Below are 22,371 nucleotides of genomic sequence, written 5' to 3'. Positions count from 1 at the left end.
CTGGAAAGAGGAGCATATACGAAAGTTGCATCGCCCTAAGTTTTTGTTTAACTTGCTCATATGAGCGGCGACGGGTCTGGACCTCCCTGGTGTAGTCCGGGAATACTAGGATTTTATGGTTTTCCCACTGGAGATTTTCGGAGCGCCTAGCCTCTTTAAGGATATTGTCACGGTCTCTAAAGTTGAGGATTCGGGCAATCATCGGGCGTTTTGGACCGCCCGGAGGGGGGTGCGGGGCAAGGGCCCTGTGAGCACGTTCCACTGCAAACCAGGGTGAAAGAGTTTGGTCTGGCATCCAATTTTTGATCCACCGCTCTAAGAATTCTGTGGCTTTGTCTTCCTCCGAGCCTTTTGGGAATCCTACAAAACGTAGGTTGTTTCGTCTCGATCGGTTTTCTGCATCTTCCGCCCGGCGGTGTAGTTCGGATGTTCGCGTCTGTAACTGGGCCACCTTGGTCCTAAGGTCAGCTATTTCGTCCTCATTGTGGGAGACTCGGCCCTCCACGTCAGTGATACGATTTACCGCGTTTCTGAGGTCCTGCCTGATGAGGCCCATGTCCTCGCGCACCTCCCCGATTTTAGTCTCCACAGCTGTTTGCGATGATTGCCATTCTCCTGGCAATTCATTCACTCCGTCCGGTGCCAGGCCCCCCGCTGCCGTCTCTCCGTCTCCTCTAGGGCCTGTTGGAGTTGTAAATTGATCAATCTTTTGCTGAGAGGGCGGGGGATGTTTATTCGCTCTATCCTTCCCCATTTTGTCTCGGAGGGAGGGGATGGAGTGTCTAGTTTGAATTATGCAGCTCTTCTGCCCAAATTCTACACCCTAGACGCATCCACAGGGAAGGTCCCGAAGGAGGACCTTCGGCAGGGTCTCATCAGGGCGCATCAATGATAGATGTCGCAGTCCCCTCCCCGGGGCTTGGTGGCCTCCGGTCAGCCACGTGTTGCTGGTCTGCCAAGTGTCTGGTTTCTCTCCGTTCCAGGAGACTTCAACACGTCTTCAGTGGGTTCCCCTCACCAGGGTCTGTTGGCGTGTTTTATCAATGTTATGGCCGTGGGTTGGGAACCGGTCCCCGGGGAGTCTCTTTACTTTGAAGAATGGAAATCGCGGGGGCACAACACTGTTGCCCAAATCTGCTGCGCCCTTTTTGAGTTTCCAATGCAATGTTTATTCTTTCCTTCTTCTTAGGAGGGGGCAGCCCCGCTCCTGGGCGGCCGGACCCGGGGGCCGAGGGTCTTCCACCCCACCCCGGCCGCCACGGGGCAACGGACAGGAGAGCGGCCGCACCGCACAGCCGCGTCTCACACGGCTCAAGCGAAGCAGCCCCCACCGTGTGGCTCACCTCTTTAGCGCCAGTATCGATGCGATCATATCGCCAGGGCGGGGTACATCAATTCGGCCGCGTCGCCTCTTCTCTTGCGGGGGGCTCCAGATTTAAACGGCTCGCTCGCCCGCAGCAGCTTTATTTGCGGTCAGGCCCCCGTCCTGGGGCCTGGCCGCGCAGGTCTGAGTCAGACAGGGGAGCCCCCGTCCCAGGGCTCACCCTCTGCAGGTCCCCTCTGCTCTCCGAACCCGGCGCCACGGAGTCCGAGTCTCCGAGGGCCAACAAGGGACGCCGGCCGCGTCGCTCCACCATCCGCCGGGGGCCCCAGGTCACAGTCCGCTCCAGGCACTTGAGCGCTGCGCACGGCTCTCACTCCGGTGGCGGCCCCGTCAGCGGGCGGGCCCCGGTCCCCGGGCTCGTCGAGACGCCGTCAGCCCGGCCGCCATCTTGGGAGACCTATCGATCCGGTCGCGACCAGCGCTCGCGGCTCGGGCCACGCTGACACCGGTGCCGGAGGTCTCATCAATGTCTGGGAGCTAGCGGGAACAAGTAGGGCAGCATAGTAAATTTCTCTGGTGGCAGCTTCTTAGGGCGGATGACGGAGGGGTCCAGAGCACTCTCAGAGTACGACCGCCATCTTGACGCCCGAAGCCGTCATCTTACTTTTTAAAAAGATTCTGACCATAGTGCCCGATACACAAAGGGACTTACAACTCGTAAAGTTACTAGTGCGGACCCTTGGCATTCGGAGCCGAGTCTGAACGAGATGTGGATATTTTGCCCTGAGTGTGGAGATTCCACCACAAGTGCAGAGAAGCCACCCCAAGTGAGTAGACTGTACTCATAGCTGTGGGAGTTGTAAGTCCTTTGTGAATGCAGTGGTTTGGTTGCTAAATCTGATTAGTTTATTGTTTTCTAGCTACAGAATAACTCAGGGTTTGGTGCAATATGAAAGTGTTTTAACGATGATGGTGATGCAGTGGACATAAAATGAAGGTCTGGCCATAATTTTAAGCCCAGGCTCCTAGAACATCCCTGGTAGCTGTGGATGTGCCCGACTCACCATTCGGTCTCACATTCTCTATATTTCTAAAGCCTGTGGGGAAAAAAAACAACATGTCCCCCCGTCCCTCCCAACATTGCGTGGGACGTGCCTGGCACACACAAAGGAGCTACCCGCCATACTCCTAGTGCAGACATTTTCTTTCCATCTACAAAGATAATCCAGCTTCTCAGCATCTATGACCCCATCATTTAGTCAGCACTGGCCTTTTGGTGCCACCCTTGGCTCTGGACTTAAGAATTTCTTCTCTTCTGATAATGCAATAACACCATTGCTTCAGTAGCCAGTAGCTTATATTCTACTCTGTCAAGCTGTGCCACCTTTGACGTGTGAGGAGCCCAGTGGAAACTCTGGTCCAGATTATTAGACCAGATTCGAGCACCTGTCTGACAGTGGAAAAAGGGAAGGGAGCACAGGTGAGAAAGCAAAAAGAAAATAATTCATGGTTTACAATTGAAGGTATAGGTTGAACTATCTTGTTTCACTTGATTTCTCCAATCATTATGTCATATACGTTTTGATGTTACAGATATCACCTACATTTCATGATGCAGCTGCCTTTTTCTCTGAAGAGGAGTGGAAGCTTTTGCACGAATGGCAGAAGGAGCTTTACAGGAACGTGATGAATGAAATTCACCAAGCCTTGATCTCGCTTGGTAAGTTTGCAATATCTGACTCTTAGTATTCCAAATTGAGTAACAGGTCTATCCTGGGACCGCCTGTCAAGAAAAATAATTATTGACAAACTCAGTAGGTCTGGCTTGCAATTTGTTTGCCAAGTAAAACATAAAAAGCCTGCTCCAATGTAAAATGAAAACAAAAGTGATTGGTTTCTGTACAGCATACATTAACTTGGACATGCATGTTTTTCACCACCTCTGCATAAAACTTCACTGAAATCCTACATTTTCATATTACAGAATTATGGTGTATAACAATCACAATTTCGTCCCCTAACTGTAGAACTAAGCTTTTCAAATATAGAACCCCAAAGGCTGGCTGAACAACTCTGCCTGGCACTAGACAGGTCTAAAGCTAGTCCAACAAAACAATGGATTTTACTGGAACAAGATATGTCCTCAATCCAGCCTAACCTGTTACTGTATCTAACAAACACATATAGATTCTTCCACAACACACCAATATTCTCCGTGTTCACACTGCTGGAATATTGGGACTTGTTGACAAGGAAAGTGGGAGTTACACTCGACTCTTCTCCCATAACACCAATTATCCACAATCCAGATTTCCTTCCTTTTTAAAGATTTTTTGTTTTTGTTTTTGTCCTCATTCACTTGTCCATTCTCTCGATAAGGGAGATCAGTTCAACTAACATTCAGTCTCCCCCTAGAGACTCCTGTCCAGGACAGTCTGCATCTCTGATTAGCAAAGCCTTACCGGCCCGCCTTCAAAGCTGCCGGAAACCCGCCTTGGTGTAATCACAGGACAAAACCTAATTCTTGCAATTCCAACCATCTTTTCAATGGGTCCCAAAATTTGTACTTTTTATTTGCTTCCTCTTTATCCCTTACATCTAAAGTTAGATTATATATAAATGAATCTTTCCACTCTAGCGCCGTCGGGGGAGAAGCACTTATCCATTTCTTACATATCTCCCGCCTTGCCAACAACATCATATAGAAAAGTAATTTGGCATTATCTTTTGTTAGATTCCTGGAATCCAATTGACAACCAAAAATAACCAAGGAGGGGCTTACCTGGTACTTTAAAGGTATAATTTTGTTCACTATCTCACCAACCTCTTTCCAAAACAAACTGAGCTGGGGACACTCCCAGAACATGTGAATGTCACCTGCTAGATCCATGCCACACTTTTTGCAGCTATTCGAGGTACCTTCCATCAATTTAGACAGTTTCCCTGGGGACCAGAAGGCCCTGTGAATGGAAAACAAATGATTTTGTCTTAGACAGGCAGGTTTAACTGTAAAATACAATAATGTAATAGATACTTGCCATCATTCTCTTATTGGTACTCCTGGCAAGCATTCTCCCCACATTTCTTCAGGCAAGCGAAATTCTTCATCCACCATTTCAATCAATGTCCAATACCATCTTGCAACTTCTTTCTTTCCCGAAAGGTCTTGATATAGTAATTCTTCCAATTCGTTAGAACCACCCACCTCTTCTTTGACTCTCTTCACCCAACTCCATATTTGCAGGTATTTAAATTTGGAAAGATATCCATCTACCTTTATATTACGGTCCTCATAGGGGAGTAACTCCCCATCAGTACAAAGCTGTCCCCATTGTACAAGCCCAGCCTCCTCCAAGGGTTTAGCCAAGGCGTCTCTAGTCGATTCCGGTGAGCCCAGAGCATCCCAAAGAGGCGCATATTTACTATAAAACGGTAACTTGGTAGCCCTCCTTAGATCATACCAAACTTGCAATATTTTAAACCTCACCTTTTTGAAATATTTAGGATCCCCAAATTTATAGAGAAACCCTGTCTGTGTATCATAATTGGATTCCATCATAACTTTAAGAACCTGCCCCAACTCTGAAATCTTTGACCCATTCAATGCCCCTCTCATGTTCTTAATGAAAACCGCCCAAGCATAATATTGAAGATCCAGCAACGCTAACCCCCCCCTTCTCCTTCCTCCGTCTCAGTTTCTTCCATGCAATTCGCACACCTTTGGAGGCCCAAATAAAGCTGCTAATTCTACCCTGTAATTTACCCAGCCATTCTTTATTATATTTCAAAGGGACCGCATTGAAAATAAATAATAACTTGGGTAATATCGTCATCTTCACTAAATTAACCCTCCCCAGAATAGTAAGAGGTAGATTAGCCCAACTCTTCATTAATTTACTGACATCTAACAAAACCCTCATAAAATTAACCTCTGCTATTTTGTCTATATCTTGTGTGATCACAATGCCCAAATATTTCAATTCCTTCTTAATTAATACACTCTCCTCGTGCATATTCCAAGTCATAATTTCAGTTTTTTCCTTATTAACCGCATATCCAGCAATTTCCCCAAATTCCCTTGTCAGTTCTTCCAATGGCGGTAGGGTTTGCTGTAGATTCGCTGTGTTCACCATCAGGTCATCTGCATACAGAGCAACTTTCCTACTCCAAGCCCCACCTCTAAACAGGAGTATCTTCTGTTCCCTTCTAATCTTGCAAGCCAAAGGTTCAATATACATGTTAAATAACAATGGTGATAGTGGACATCCCTGTCTAGTTCCCCTCCCAATTTTACAGGGGCGCGTTAAAGTACCATTGACCAAGATTTTTGCCTCTGCATTCAGGTATATTATCTGCAATGCCCTAGTAAATTTCTCTCCCAAATTAAAAGCCTCACAAAGGGTACCCTGATACGCCCAATTAACTCTGTCAAAGGCCTTTGTGGCATCGATCATCACTAGGGCCAATGGTTCCTTACATACCTTAGCTATGTCTATGGAACCTATCAGGCTCTGAGTCAACTCTTGCATGTATCTCTCCTTTACGAATCTTTTTTAATCTTGCTGAATCAATTTACCTAAAGCTCCCCCAGTCTCCTTGCCAGAATTTTTGTAAATACTTTATAATCGCAGTTTAATAAGGAGATCGGCCTATACGAATCACAGCTTTTGGGGTCCTTCCCTGGTTTTAAAATCAGAGTAATAATGGCCTCCTTCCAAGAGGCGGGACACATACCCCCTTCCAATAAAATATTATTACACAATCCAGTTAGGAATTTTGTTATACTACCTCCAAATGTTCTGTAAATTTCAAAAAGTAATCCATCTGGCCCTGGGGCTTTCGCCAGCTTCCCTATCTGTATACATTGCTCCACTTCTTCTTGCCTGATAGGATCATTCAGAACTTTATTATCCTCCTCCTCCAGGGCAGCTAAGTCCAGATCCCTCAACCATGTTTTAACTTTCTCTGATGACACTTCTAAGTCTTCAGTATAAAGCTCCTTAAAGTGATTTTGAAAGACCTCCCGGATCTCGTCACTACTATTACAGATGAGTCCTGAGTATTTATCCAGAATCCTAACCACGCTATTCCTGCCTAGATTTGTCCGTATTTTCCAGGCCAACAATTTCCCACAATTCTCCCCATACTCAAAGTGGGTAGCTCTATTTGCCACACACCTTTCCTTAATCCTCTTATCCACCACTGCTAAAATTTCATACCTTAACTCTTGATGTAATTTAGCGAGTTTTCCAATTTTTTTTCCTTCTTCCGGAGCCAGATCTATCAGCTCCCGCTCCAATTGTTGTATGCGCTCTTCCAACCGACTAATCTCTTCTTTATACTCTTTCCTTTTAACACAGGCCGCTCTTATCAATCTACCTTTCAGGAAGGCCTTGAAAGCATCCCATACCATTGCTAGTGACGATGACCCCACGTTAAACTTAAGAAATTCCTCTGCATCTGCTCTTAATCCTGCAACTATATCATTGTCCAATAATAGGGTTCTATCGAACGTCCACCTATCCTGGGCTACTCTGCCTTTTAACCGAATACTCAAACTAACTGCAGAGTGATCCGATAGATGAACTCCAACATTAACTATTTCCCCTGCGCAGTCCCTTATCCTCCCATCTACCAAAGCATAATCTATTCTTGATTGGTGACTATATTTTTTGTTATTGTATGTGTATCCCCGTTTTAATCCCATCCTTTCCCTCCATACATCATGTAAGCCCAACTGCGACATCATGATTAATAGATGGGAACGCATCTTTTATTGAATATCGATCTACTACCTGAGGATCTATTAAGTTGGTAACTTAACACAACATTAAAATCTCCCATCCATATTATTGGATCGGAAAATTGAATCAACTGTCGAAATAGGTCCTCCAAAGGTGCAGGGTCATCTTTGCTAGGCCCATAATAAGCCACCAAAGTAAACGTAAAATCAAACGCTACCAGTTTTCCGATAACCCACCTTCCGGCCTTATCTACTGGTCCACACTGGAAGGAAATCTTAGGGTGATTTTTAAATATGATAGCCACCCCTTTACTTCCCCCAGCCTGAGTAGTACTCGAAATCTGCTGTACCAACCTACATGGTCTAAATACCTTAATGCACTCTTCGTTAGACAGATGTGTTTCCTGCAAAGCTAACACATTAAATTGGGCATCCCTAAAGTATTGCAACAGTCTTTTTTGCCTTTTTACTACCCGGAGACCATTGATATTCCAGGACAAAAGTCCTAGCTCATTCTCACCCATCATCTAAACCGCAAAGGAATCTACTGAATGAAGATTTTTTTTTTTCCCCCCATGCTCCCCACCCTGTGATTACCCCCACCTCTCCCCACCACCCCTGATCTAACCCCTACCTCCACCCCCACCCCCTGCTCCCTAGGAGAACCCACCCTATTCCTTATCTAGGCAAAATTGCCTCAGGGGTACTCCCCGGACCCATGGATTTTAATTGTGAAAAAAAAAGAAAAAGAAAAAAGAAATTCACATCCCCCCTACCTTAGTCTCCTTTTTCCAAAGTTTTGATCAGCTCATCTACCTCTTTACACTCTCTAAAATTATACATTTTGTTGTTCACCATTACTTTCAAGGTAGCTGGGAATTTTAATTGGGCGGTGGCTCCAAGCCCCTTTAAAACATCAATTCTTCTCCCCAGTTCCCATTGCTTATTTAAAGTCTCACTTGATAAGTCTGACCTAATCTCAAAATTAGTGCCTTCCACCGTTAACAACTTCTTTTTTAGTGCGGCAGACAGGATACGCTCCTTAATCGCATAAGTCTGAAAACTGATTTTCCTGGGCTTGTCCTTATTGGGGAGTTTCCGAAATGGATCCCTGTGCACCCTTTGAATGTCTCTCGCGATGGCTTCTTCCGTATCTTCAACCTGTACTCCTTGCTTGATCAGGCGAATTACAAACCCTTTCAAGAGATTCCAACTTTGACAGGACACTTTCTTCTCCTGTTCCTAAACTCTGTATTTCCACCTTGTTTCTTTCCACCGCCCTCCTCAAATCTCCAACTTCCTCCTCCAGGGCGGCCGTCCTTCCTGCCAATTCATCTATCTTCTCCCCAAGGGTCTCACACAAACCTCTTATCTCCTTTTGATTAGCATTCGAGGTCTCAAAACCGCCCTTGACCTCCAGGGAAAGTGCTATCAGCATTCCTGTTATAGATTGCTCAAGGGGTTCCTCTGCCGAATCTCGCCCGTGCCCTTATATACCCCAGGGAGGAATTCTCAGGGGAATCTCGCGTCTCTGATCCACTAGATGGTGCCCCCGATCCGATCCAAGCCGAGTTGCCGATTGCCCCCTTTTGGTACTGGTAGATTATCCATATCAGATTCCTGCGATCCTCCATTCTGCACCCCATTGGTACAATGAACTACCGCATCCTGCCCAGGGGGCCTAGAGACTTCCAACTCGCTCCCATCTGTTCCTTCCAGAACTTGAAACCTATTCGAACTACATTCAATTTGCCCAATTCGAATTGCCCCATCTTCCAGAACCCCCATTTGGTCAGACTCACTCCCCTCCATACTTAAGGTACTGGGTAAAACTCTAAAATATGTTTTTAAGGAGGGAGTAATCCTGCGCTCCTTGTTCAGTAAATTCCCTCCTTTTAAACTCTGGGGGGGAGGGGCCTTTCCACTCCTTCTATCGTAGCGCCTGATTTGATTCTCTTGGTCAACAAAATTTTCATCAGTATTCAAATCTTCCCCCTTAAACCCTGGGATCCTCTTGCCGCTCCTCAGAGAGTATGCTAGGCCAGGTTTACTTACTCCTGCTGTCCCTCCTGTCCTTTTGCTCAACCCCCTAGGGCCATGCATTCCGATAAAATTATTTTTCTTTACCTCTGTTCCTCCATGCATGAGCCTAAATGGGGCAGTCCTACAACTGGGGGGGGCGCACATTACCTTGCCTGCCTGTCTCCTCTGCCGGCCAGGGGTGTACCTCCTGTCTGCTCTCTGAAGAGTCTCCAGCCTCTAGGGCGTCACCGCGACTTGTGCTGCCTCTGCCTCCTCTTCGCCGGAGGGGGATCCTTGCCACTGCTTCCCTGCCGCGCTGGACCTCACGCGCTGCCCGGGACCACAGAGCCTGCGCCGCCTGTCTCAGGCTCCCTCTGTGCCGCACCCCCTCCACCGCGGCCCGTCGCGTGCAAGGTCCGGTAAGGGAAAAATAAACTGACGCGTTTCCCGCGCCTTGTTTTTAGCGCCGCATAGTTTTCACCGTAACAAGGTCGGGCCCAGAGAGATCCTCCCGCGGCCCGCACTCTAGCCGGCTGCCATGTTCTCCTCCATTCCCCCCCCATCCAGATTTCCTTCCTTGAACAGTAGATCAGAGATCTAAAAAAATGGTGCTCAGTTTACCCACCTAGAGTAGGCGAACAATTTTTGGAGGGAGAGCTGCTAGACAGACAAACATGAAGAGAACAGTTTAACCTAAGTTGGTCACATGAGTACCAAACCACTCAACTGATAGATTGGCTCAGTAAGAGTCATCTAAGAAATAAAACGGGTAGAGATAAAATACCAGTTTAAAATTTTATTCTACCAGGGAAGAGCAAAAAAAGGAATCTCTATACTCTATACACTGATTAATATCACAAAGCATAACCAAAACATTCTTACATAATATCTTGATAGAAGTATCTGAGGGCAGATATCTCAGAAGAGGAATGGAACACCATGGATACTAGCTGCAAAATCATCAATATGGTCCCAACACAAGGGAACATAAAGTAATTACCAGGTGGCGCTTTAACCCTACAGGTTTGAAAGCAATGTTTCAGAGCTCAGAAGTGTGTTGGAGGAGAGATGGGAAAAAGGCATGTTATATACATATGGTGGACATGCGCCTACTTCCAAAATTATTGGAAATATTGCTCCAGATTATAACAGTAACAAGAATTGACTGGCCAATAGACCCAGTAACAATCCTCTTTGGGGATTCCAGTGATTATAGGTTTTAGGTTTCGCCTGCACAGCGCTTGTGGCGCTGTGTCTGCAGTCTTTTGTGTTAAATTTCATTTTAAAATGGGACTTGGAACCCACCAAATAATTATCTGAGTTTACCATTCATTCATTCCAATGTCACTCAAATTTAGTTGCTTCTCATGGCCAGCACCTCGTCTACTTTCACTTCCTGCTGTTCTGCTCTGGTTTTGGCTTCATGTGGAGCTTGGGCCAAGTACATCTTCTTGTCACTGGCCTCTGGCTGCTGGCCAGTGTCTTTTCGCTGGCTACTCACTCTGCAGGTACTTTTATTTTTTTCATTACGAACTAGTACATCTACAGTCCATCATGTGCATGCCTGCGCAAGTGCTTTTCATATTTAAGTACTTTCCGCACTGTTTGATGAAGGCTGTGCGGGAGGCGTTCATTTATATGATTTTACTACCTTACTGGCCACAGTTACAAATTTTTAGATTTTAGCCCTGCAATCGTAGAGATTGCATATACCTGCAGCCTCTTTCGTTGAACTCCGCCATTGTTTACAAGTTACACAGCTGTTTTGTTTAAACCCACCCTCCCTCTTTCCACTCTCTTCTGCTCTCCAGTGTTTCTAACCCACCCTCCCCTGGGTCCCAGAACGATAACTTAGTCAGTAGTTCAAATTAGTTCGCCTGCACCAAAAGGATGAAAGGCTGAGCACTAGAACACGTGTCTCTGCAGCAGGCTCTTTTCAAATTGAGTTGTTAATCCATGTGGACATGTGCCTTAACTCCAGTCTCAAGCTCGCCGGTTTGTGTGTTGTCGACCTCAGATGGAAACCAATCTGCATCACCAAATTCAACATGTATTGTGTGGATTATATAGAACATATAGAGCGGTGCATTAGCCCACTGAGCTTTCATGCAGCATTGCAGCCAGTGGCCTGCAGGCCCCAGTATATACACAGCATGTATATTCACACATGAAGCTATATTCTAGCTAAAGTTTTCGTAAAGAGGTATTCCCTCTTTAAAGAGCCAGACACAATGAGGCTGACTTTCGAACGATTTTCAAGAAATTAGTGATCTCATTAGCATACCGCTGCGCTAGAAGTAAATAGGTTTATTGTATTCATGACACGATTACAAAAAAGCATGTTACATCTAAAACAATACTGCTGCCTGCAACACAGATCATGTTTGCTCCTCGAGTCCGGATGTGTAAGAGGGTGAATAAGGCGTGTTTTAAGACTGCAACGTGCGAGGCAAGGATGATTGCTGTAGAATATAGCCCCAGACTTCTATGATTAAAACAAAGCAGGAAGTGATTTCTGAAATGTCAGTGGGCCACAAATAGCTCATTGTGGTAAAGCTATCAAACAAGCCTGTCACATTTAAGATTTGTAGGTCCCCTAGTTGTAGACTTGGATCACTTCAATTGGTCCAAAACACCTGGTAACAATGATTTGTAAACTGTGATACCCCAGGGCACATAGCAGTCGCAGGCACTATTCATTTTTGACAACATTGTTTCCTAAAGTCTGGGAACAGTGTCTCCACTCACCTCAAGCTGTGAACTAAAGTGCCAGATCACACTTGCTTTGAAAGCAAGGTAAGGCGTTAAAAAGTGTGGCACCTGTGGACAGAGTGTCACTTGGGTGTCCCTATTTAATGCACACATCATTTTGTAATATGCTTACAGTTTCAAACCACTGACTCAGCATTTCATCTTTACGAGGTTGCTGAAATGAGTATCTTGTGTTGATATCAGTGATGTTTACTATTGTATCACTAAAAACATACAAGAGCGTGTCAGCAAGTGCCATCTATAATAAGTGTCATTGAAACGCCACATTTAATTCTCACATTACCAGCTGTAGGAGGTGGTACGCAGCATACTTTAATTTTTACTTTGCTAACCCTCTCTCCCGTTTTCTATTGTATCTAACCGACCCCCCCAAACTTCCCCCCCCCCCCCCAACCTCCTCCGGCTTTCTGAATGCAGTTAAGCGCATGTGCACAAAAACACAAGCGCATATTCAACCACCCAAACTGACATATATGGAGGAAAGCCTCACACACAAGTGAAACAACTTATTGACTCAGACACACAGGGTCACGTTCAGATATTCACATACACTCAAAAACACATTTATGAAAACAGGTGCATACTGATAAACTTATTCGCTTCCATACTCACTCATGAATACACACACACATATTATTATTGCATGTAAAGTATTGAATGCAAGAGTTGCAATACATAGTCCCAACAATTATTTAAAAATGTGCAAAACATGATTCTGAAAAACAGTTCCTCGAAATATCAAAACAAGCATTTGCAATGCAATATGTCTCACATTTACTTGAGTTGGAGCTATTGGCATTGTAAATGCATAACTGGACTTGGTCATTAATTGATCAACCCTGCTGCATGATTTGGTCCTTTCTGCCACATAATTAGATCCTTTCTGCCACATAATTCCAGTGGCATTGTATATAACTAAAGGGCTAGTAGGCCTACTGGAATATTTTTTTAAACAATGCCCTTAATACACAAACTACTCCAAGGTGCAAAACATATTTACTTGGCAGTTGGTACAGGCGACTTTGTCCGTGGGGCAATGAATAAAATAATTGTACTCCAAGAATGCATGCCTGCTGGATCACTGTCCCTTTACTGCAGTCGTGGGAGTCAAACAAAATGCCCATGATTTTTCACATGCTTGAGGAGAGCCACCGGACATGATATTAATGATCCTCAGTCTGTCTTGAACTGAAATATTAGTTATAAAATATTGACCATTGTACAGCATAATCAACTGTAAGCTCTCCTCGAGAATAGTTTTATAAATACACACACACACACAGCTGAAGTTTCACATTCTCAAACCTGTGTAGTTCATCTAGTCAGGGTTCTGCTTTGTATTTACAGCTTGTATCACGTTATAAAAATACAAGTCCAGAATGCAAAGCAGAAACATAAACTAATTAAGCGAATCATGCCAAGTGCTAGGTTCCATCTTGTGTCACGTTATAAAAATAAAACTACATATCCCAGAATTAATATGTGTGCTGCAAAGAGCGCGTACTAAGCAGATCAGAGTGCATATAGTGTAAAAATGTCAAAATAACTCTGGCAATTATTGTTCTTTCTGGAGAGCGAGAACGTACTTTAGTCTATTGGAAGCTTGGACTCGTTATAAGGTAGCGCAGAGGGTTAATGTGCCTGCTGCAAATAACTTGTGCTAGGCAAATCACAAAGTAAATATAATGTAAAAATGTCAAAATAACTGGCGATTTGTGTTTTTTCTGGAGATAGAGCGTAATTTTGTCTAGTGGAAGCTGGGACTCATCATAAGGTAGCACAGAGTGTTAATGGGCCTGCTGCAAAGAACGTGTACTAAGCAGATCAGAGTGCATATAATGTAAAAATGATACCGCCGATCGAGTTCGCACTCTGAGCGCTGTGAGCATCATGGCAGCCACAAAGCGCAGACAAAAGAAAAAAGTAGTTTGCCCAAGCTGAAGAATATCACTCACAGTCCAACATATCACCAATCACGCAGTTATCTGTGAAACAGGGTCAGTCTCCAAGGTGGTGACCAATTCTTCCCAAGGCTGACAAATGTAAAGCATTTACCGATGACATCAAGTGATTTTTGAAAGGCACTCCCACAAACAAATGAGTGATTGGCGTGAGGTGGACGTGGCTAAAAGCCTACAATACTTACAACAGGTAAAAGCACATGCGCGCTCAACCTAAACACATCTGCTGAGCCCTCTTTTAGAAGTAACATACCCTTTTTATTTGGACTTCCCATAAATATGTTTCTTCAAATACAGGAGACTATTGGGTGTCAGCTATTTATAAACTTGTGAAATAAAATCAAACCCCTTTGTTTTCTGATGTGCCCTCCATCTGTGGGTCTTTTTCAATGTGCGAAGCATTTTGAACTACATCACAGTTTGTATTTCTTTGTGTGAATTAGTTTGCAAGATGTTAGGTGTATTTTCCTAAAAGGCCACCTACGTGCATGCACCAGAAGGCTGTTGTGTGAGTGTGATGTGGTCTGCATGGACTTGTATGGGGTGAAAGCAGGTGGCACTGAACGCGCACAACGACATGTTAACATTTCCCGATCTGCGGCACGAGCTGATATCTGTTTCATGTTGGCGCCTTTTCCTGGTCAAGGGGGACAAGTCATGATTAGTTTATTTGTGTCTGGTGTGATTACACCACACCTGAGTGTTCTGTGTGTGGGAGGGTTTTTTGTGTGTAATGTAGATATATGGAACTGTGTGTGGGCATGGTCAATGTGTGAGTGTCAGAGTGTGCATATGTCTGCATGTGTTTAGCCAAAACTGTGTGTGCTTGGTTGAGGGATCAGTTGTGTACCGCTTAAACTAGGTGTACAGTTGTACAGGTGTATTGTATCCAAATCGGTGCATGTCTGTGAACTTGTCTCTAATTGGTTTTGTGAGTGTTTTGGTGGTATGTGTGTTTATCGGTCAAGCTTTGGGATGTTGGAACTGTGGCAGGTCTGCAGAGCCCAATAGCCTTCGACACACCAGGGCCATGCTCTTAAACAGCGGGTTCCTTCTTCTCCAGTACAAAACATTGTAAAACTACAACAAGACCCCAAATTATTGTCGAATCCTGTGCAAGAAATATAACGCAGGGCACACTGTTTTCATATAGTAAACTAATTTGTTAATCCTGCACATTTATACTGGGCAATGCCTTAACTAAACACATAATAATAATAAATTAATAATAACACTAATAATGTTAGTATTCGTATTACCACTGACAATAATAGCGCTGTGCTATACAAACGTTTGTAAACAAAATTATGACAAAGCCAATAGATGTAGCGTAGGTGAAACCTTTTGGTTTTGCCAATGCTTCTTCCTTATTGTCAACAATGACAGACACGTTAGGAACACATCTGTTATTGGCTGCAAGACTAACTATACCTTATATATTGAAGTCTTGTATCCCTGCCCATGTCTCACCATGGTGAACAAAGTTATGGCATATATATGCAGCAGAGTTGCTCCCAGCCCTGGTCAACGATAAAATGAATACATTTGATAAAATGTTGGCCTACATTTATAAATTGTCTATCGGGATAGGACAAGTACAGGAGGTCGCTGTTTGATGCCTTCATTAATAAATACACAAAGCACATTTTAGGAGGGTTGCCTTCCAATCAATAAAAAAGTGGGCATCATCATAATTCATAACCAATATGTTTTGAACGTATTCATGCTTATTATAAATTTAAATGGTAATATAAGATGGGGATAGTTATATGAATATTGAGATCAGTGTAAGTAATGCTAACTTGACCCTCCCACCCCCAACACCTTTAACAAAGATGTAACTTTTGTGCCTTGTATGCTCAGGGCTCAAAAAGTTGTTTGAAAAAAACAGACTAGCATGAACAAAGCAGACAGCCTTCCACAAGAGCTAAGTCGGGATGATTTATTCCCTCCCAAGAAATATTTTTGCACCCAGGTAGCCATGGAAGTTGAGAAGTTGTACACATTGGCCCTCATTACAACATTGGCGGTATTGACCGCCTACTGCCACGGCGACGGCAGCCAACATACCGTCACCGTGGTTACCAGCTGCCCACCCACATTATGACTGTAGACGGAATTCCGTCAGAAGGCTGGCGGAATACCGTCGACAGTCATGGCGGCGGATGGCGGTAAGGTGGCGCTGCTGTCAACAGCAGCGCCACCCCAGCAAAACACTGCTGACCGTATCATGAGCAATGAAAAGGCCTGGCGGTGTTTTGCTGGCGGACGCTGCTGCTGGCAGCAGCGCCACGTCCTGTCTCCTGCCGGAGGACCCACTGCAAGCAGGTAAGTCGGGTTCTCCGACAGGAGATGGGGTTGGTGTGGGCGTGTGTGGGGGAGTTTGTGTGTGTGTGTCTGGATGCGTGCATGTGGGTGCGAGTTGCATTGAATAGGAGTGTGAATGAATGTGAGTGTACATGTGTGTTGTGTGTGCGACAGTGTATTTTGGTGTGTGTTGCGGTGTGTGGGTATGTATGTGTGCATGTGTGGGTGAATGTGGGAATGCATGTGTGTATATGAGTGTGTATGTGTGCGCGTGTGGGTGTTTAAATGTGTGGGGGGGCAGGTGAGGGTGGAGTAGAGCTCTGGGGAGGGGTGCGGGGGAGACCCCTGTCAGTGCCAGGGAAGGAATTCCCTGGCACTGATAGTGCCTACCACCATGGTTTTCGTGGCGGTACGCTTGCCACAAAAACCATGGCGGTAAGCAGGGTCCTTATCCCAAGGGTGGGAGTGTGACGGCCGCCTGGCTGGAGACCGAAGTCTCCAGCCCAGCGGCCGTTACCACCCTGGTGGACGGAGTGGTACATTGGCGGTTTAGCTTAAGCCAAACCGCCAATGTCATAATTTGGGAAAAGGTACCGCCTGCCTTTTGGCAGTACCTTTCCTCAAATTACCGCTGACCGCCAGGGTCGTAATGAGGGCCATTATGTTTAAGACCAGTGGTTCTTAACCTTTTGACTTCTCTGGACCCCCACCTAATTATTACTGGAACCCGAGGACCCCCACAAATCATTGTTGGACTCTGGGGGGCCCCCAGTGAGTAATTAATGGCAGCTGGTGATCCCAGTCTAAGCATTTTTTATAATTTTAACAGCAAAACAAGACATAGAAAAATACGGAAACAAGCATTCATCAAACAAATATACAAATAATAAAATACTTTATTTAATTCACAACTATAAAAAAAATCTAAATTTGAATGGGAAGGATGAAGCGTTTCTAAAGTCAAATGAGGCCACTCATCGTCCATACTGCATTCTATTTGATGCACTCGCATTGCTCCCATGATTCAATCTGAGGATACTACCTCAGTTTTTATCTTCCAATTTAAAATTCCTACACATTTACAGAATATTTTAAAATTTCCAATTTTCATCTTTTCTTCGTTCTTTATAAACATTGTATCTAACTGTTATATAATTCTCTAACCAGATGCGGACCTCTGGAGTAGGCTTTGCGGACCCCAGATTAAAAAGCTCTGTTTTAGACTGTTATTGGTTAAGGTCATCAACAAACTAAGGCTTAAAATAAATGCATAGTTAATCTTATCACAGTGAAGATGCTACCTCAGTGCTCCTTCTTAACAAAAGGTATCCAGTATGCTTCATGTTTTAAGGTTTGGTTAATGGTGGCCAGACACACCCTTTTTTTCTGAACTATTATTTTGTATCACCTATCTTGTAGTATATTACTTAATTGTATTACTTTGAGCATTACAGCTGTGTTGGTACTGTACCCACTATTGGATTTTGGGATTATAATTAATTGCTGGGAATTATTTTAGAAAATAGAATTCACAGAAGTGTGACCGTTGCAACATATTGCTAAGAAGCTAGGTAGTCATGTATCAACTCTTCATTGGAAAAATCATCATCATTGAACATCTCAGAGACTTCTTATACACAGTGTACAGAGGTAGGTGTGTTGTTAATCTTTGAAATTGTCTGATCATCCTTATGTCCTTCAGACATTTACAGCCTCGGTGTGGGATTTCTGCTTTGGGTTGCTTGTATAAATATCTTTCGATTTTACATATTTATGAAAACGATTTACTATTTAGATACTTAGACTGGCTAGCTCTATCTTTTTGTGGGAGGGTGTTGGTTATATATTCCAAAGACATGTAATTCTAAATTCTACTTATGACCTTGAGAATTTGAATGTTATGGCTTGCTGGAAATAGATGGCATGGGTTAAAAAAATCAGAAGATTGGTTATCTTTAATTAAATGAATGCTCGCAATCTAACAGAGAGACCATTTAAAAAACAATTGCCTTTTCTTCATGTATAGTTTGCTTCATATTCCCAAAGGGATACGTTGGGTGGCCATAATAAATAGCTATTTTCAGTGGATGCAAGATGTGGGGTGGTGGTTAAGTGATGCTTATGCTTACTGCAGTGTAACACACGAGCTGCTGAATTTGTTCTTTTTGTGTGTGCTCTGGATGAGCGGTTATTAACCTCTCCCTCAGTGAACCTTCCCCTGAATCACTACTTGAATCCAGGAACTGAGCCCCAAAGAATTTCTGTAATTTGAACACCAAAAGATACACAAAAATACAGATCAGCTGTGCATCGAAAAATACACAGATTATAACATATTTTATTTTATTCTCGAACAAAGAAAATATACCAAAATCAACATTTTTATGGGGCGGTTGGAACTTTCAAAATGTGGTTTTATTTGTAAAAGGCAAAGCAATGTGCCAGAATCTAGCATATCACATTGTCTTTTTTTTAGTCCTAATGCATGCCCTTTTTTGTTGCTCATGCCATTCCTTTAATTAAGCCCACCAATCATCCATACTATATATTTTGTATGCATTTGCACTGCTCTTTAAAAGCAAGCTAAGTATACCAATTGAAAGTTTAGCATCCAATTTCAAATTCCTTCACATTTAGAGAGCGTTTTATTTTTTTCAGTTTTGCTTTCTTATGTATATATAATTAACCTATCTGCTAACTGCATTTCATTTTCCAAAGACTCGGGAACCTTTTATCTAGGAGTTGTGGACCGACAAAGAACCCCTGCTCTAGATTCATTGCTATGTTTTCTTCAATAACAGGTCCTCTTATTACAAACTCTCTCCTGACTTTGAGAGCTAAAGAAAAGGAAGATGTTCTTCATGCTGTCCCCGAAAGAAGGCTTGGCAGAAATATTTCTTCAGGTGAGTGAGAAGCAAAGACATGTTGGTATTTCTATCATAAAATGCGTAAATGTGAGTTGTCATTGCACCTCTGGATTTCATTAGGAGCAGAACCCATGATGTCATGTTACTTCCGTCCCGACCCCTTGACTCCAGATAAGAGCCTTGAAAATAGACCCTTCTTCATAAAACAAATTATAAGCCAAGTAGTACAGGATGAAATTGTTTAGTCAAAATAAATGTTTCACAGTGTTCATGTCTACCATTTGCTAAAGACTTGCCACCAGCAGTGCTGTGCTGTAGTGACTCCGTAATAGGTCTTGAAGAAACTTTAAATATGCAGAAGCAACCGGAGAAATGTCGGTAATTTTGTGTTACTCTTCTGACACGAAATTACCAAAAATTATGCAATGACGCCTGTTTGCGTAAATGTTGGAGTAATTTGGGGCGCAAGACCTACCCAAGAACAAAGGCACCACAGTGTGAGTTGCTGCTGTTCCTGTTCTGTTGCATTTTGCTTTATTTTCTTAGTGCAAAATACATCCTCTGTCTCATTTTGAATGCAAGGGAGCATTTTGCGCTAAGAAAATAGGGCTAAATGCAGCGTAATCTCTCGTAATTGTGCTGCAATTTCATGTAATTACACTACAAGGAATTACACAAGTTATGCCCACCTATAGTCTGCATTTAGAGTGCCCCTTCAATGACCCTCAGGGTTTTTATCCGTGCTGGGTTGCTTAGTTTGCCAACAGGACTCTGATGCTTGAGCATTTTTAAACCCAACCTAAATCCCACTGCGAATAGCTCTCTTTTCATTGCCATTCTCCTGAACCTTGGATGGATTCTCTTATTCACTATACATAGTTGATCCATCAGGGATCCTCAACAACCCAGCTTTTAAAATATATTTTCCTTACTCCAGGTTGAATACTTCTCTATTATTAATTGGGACAGGTTACTCTTAAACAAACACCAGATTCTTGCTAGATTCCTTATTGACAAACAATTTTATGGGAGTCAGGATGGGAGACTTTCTTTTGCAGGTTATTTGTCTGACTTAAAGGCTCCTAACCTTTTCTGTGAGAGTCTTTTCCACAGTGTAGGATTTACGTTACTATTTATGAGTTTTCTAGGCTGTACCTGCCACTGCATCTGTACTATGGTACCATATTACCCTCATCGAGCACTAAAACCTTGTTCGCTCACTCATCAACTCTACCTACTGCCAGCCACTAGTCAGCAGGTGGTTCTGAACACAATGGCCCCTTTAACATGGTAACTCTCCCTAATTACTTTGATTTTTAGGGTTTAACTCTCACCTCAGTGATTTGGTGTTGTAAAAGATTGGCTCTACCATTTCGGACATGATACCAGGGGCCTAGGAAGAATTACAGTTGACTTTATTTTCTGACAGCCTCATATGAATCTCACAGTCCAGCAAGTCTTGTGACTTTCCTCCACCCCACCCACCAGACACCAACTCAAAACTGACTCAGTCTTCCCTTGCCACAGATGAAAACCAGTTTCAGGCAGCCTCAATATTCAAGATTCTACTGAGACATCATAGGCACTGCTCTGCAAAGTTTGAGTCAGACGTTCAATTCATGATTACATGGAGGATTTTGCACATTCACACTCGGGCATCTTCCCCTAAATATCAAAATGCAGTTAGGTAGCGAGCCGCTGTAACCTATACTGCATAGTACATACATGAGAGTATCATCTGGTTACTTATTCTGTAGTCTGATCAAAACCCTAATGATTTTCAGAAGCAGTCAGTCGCACAAGAAGAGGTCCAGGATGAAATGGACCCACCGATCACCCCTCCCAACAATAGACACATGCAGATTGACAGTTTGCGTGCACTATTTTGTGTATTGATTTTGTGTAATGTTTCTTTTTTTGTCTAAGGTTGAGGTTGTGCTGGTTGGTAGCTCTGTGTGTGTGTGTGTGTGTAGGATCAACGTGCATGTATTTGGGACACAACACACAACACTCCTACCACAGGTACCATTTACCTGGGCAAGTTAGTCTTTGCATTTTTAATTGTAATTTGCGGGGGTACGGATCGTGTTTGTGGTTAAAGGTTGGCAAATGTCAGTTGTTGTTAGGTGTTGTGTTTTAGACTCCGCACCAGAAGAGTTCTCTGTTGTGTTACACTGTAATAGTTTCGATCTCAACCTTAACTAAACCATTACTAAGTTTGTAACAGTGAATTTGAACGCTTTTTTTTTTTTTTTAAGTTATAGTGGGGGCGCCTAATCCAGAGAACAAATTTGTATAACGTTGTACATTGTTTATGTGATATACACTGGTTCTGCTATTAAACATTAAAGTTACCTACAAAACCATTATGTATCATTTTTGATGTTGCACAGCAGGTTCTGAAAGATGTGCTTTGGCTTTGAAGTTACCTCTTGCTACTCCTTGTAGTCCCAAACCTACTTCACGCAGCCGTCTATATGCAGATGCCATTGGTACATGTCCTTTTACTTCACCCAGTTCTGAAGCCCCCAAACCAACAGCACACAGCCCCTAAATCCACTGCAAAAGTTCTTGTTCGTTTGCTATGGACACTAGATCCACAACATAGCCTCTTGCTATGCTTGGGACCCAGTCCTTGTGTCCATGAATCTTCAGCCAGGCAAAAGGCCAAACCTGCATTCATTTCTGATTCCCTCAAACCATTGGTCAAAGATGTGCCCATGTACATCGGGTGCAGGGAAAAATGTATGGCCTCGCCTTTTGCCGAGTCCCAATACTCATGAAGTCGCTGTTCACAACCTTTGGCTGTGTGCAGTGGCCACTGGGTGAAGCTCATTGCCTTCCCAAGTCCTCATAGCCATAACCCACTACACACATGTGGCCTCGGGCATGCATGTGCCCTGTTCATGGAACCCTCACCCACTGGGCACAGAAGATTCTTCCACACCCTGCACCAGTCATCTTTCCCTCAGTGCCCTTTTTTCATGCAGGTTCATTTCTTGAACTGTCATGGTTTGAGAATCGCTGCCGTTCTACTGTGGTTGAGATCACCTTCACATAGCACTGATTATAGAACGTCATTTCATTTTGTGATTCGGCAACACTGGAACACCCTTATAATTCCCTAGTATATGGTACCTAGCTACCCAGGGTATTTGGGTTCCAGGAGACCCCTATGGGCTGCAGCATTTCTTTTGCCACCCATAGGGAGCTCAGACAATTCCTACACAGGACTGCCACTGCACCCTGAGTGAAATAACGTCCACGTTATTTCACAGCCATTTTACACTGCACTTAAGTAACTTATAAGTCACCTATATGTCTAACCCTTACTTGGTGAAGGTTAGGTGCAAAGTTACTAAGTGTGAAGGCACC

General features: G+C 43.8%; 1 protein-coding gene across 2 annotated transcripts in view; it reads left to right on the top strand.

Annotated features, from left to right (window-relative positions):
- LOC138295847 (zinc finger protein 514-like) overlaps positions 1 to 22,371 on the top strand; it is a 146,146-nt gene that overhangs the window by 31,719 nt on the left and 92,056 nt on the right. For both annotated transcript variants that reach the window (XM_069234425.1, XM_069234424.1), the window contains exons 2-3: positions 2,918 to 3,044; positions 18,931 to 19,032. In XM_069234425.1, the coding sequence (XP_069090526.1) occupies positions 2,918 to 3,044; positions 18,931 to 19,032 (229 nt within the window). The remainder of the gene's footprint in view (positions 1 to 2,917; positions 3,045 to 18,930; positions 19,033 to 22,371) is intronic.

Source organism: Pleurodeles waltl, chromosome 5 (assembly GCF_031143425.1).
Source record: "Pleurodeles waltl isolate 20211129_DDA chromosome 5, aPleWal1.hap1.20221129, whole genome shotgun sequence".
NCBI lineage: Eukaryota > Metazoa > Chordata > Amphibia > Caudata > Salamandridae > Pleurodeles > Pleurodeles waltl.
This window is presented reverse-complemented; position numbering and strand designations above follow the sequence as displayed.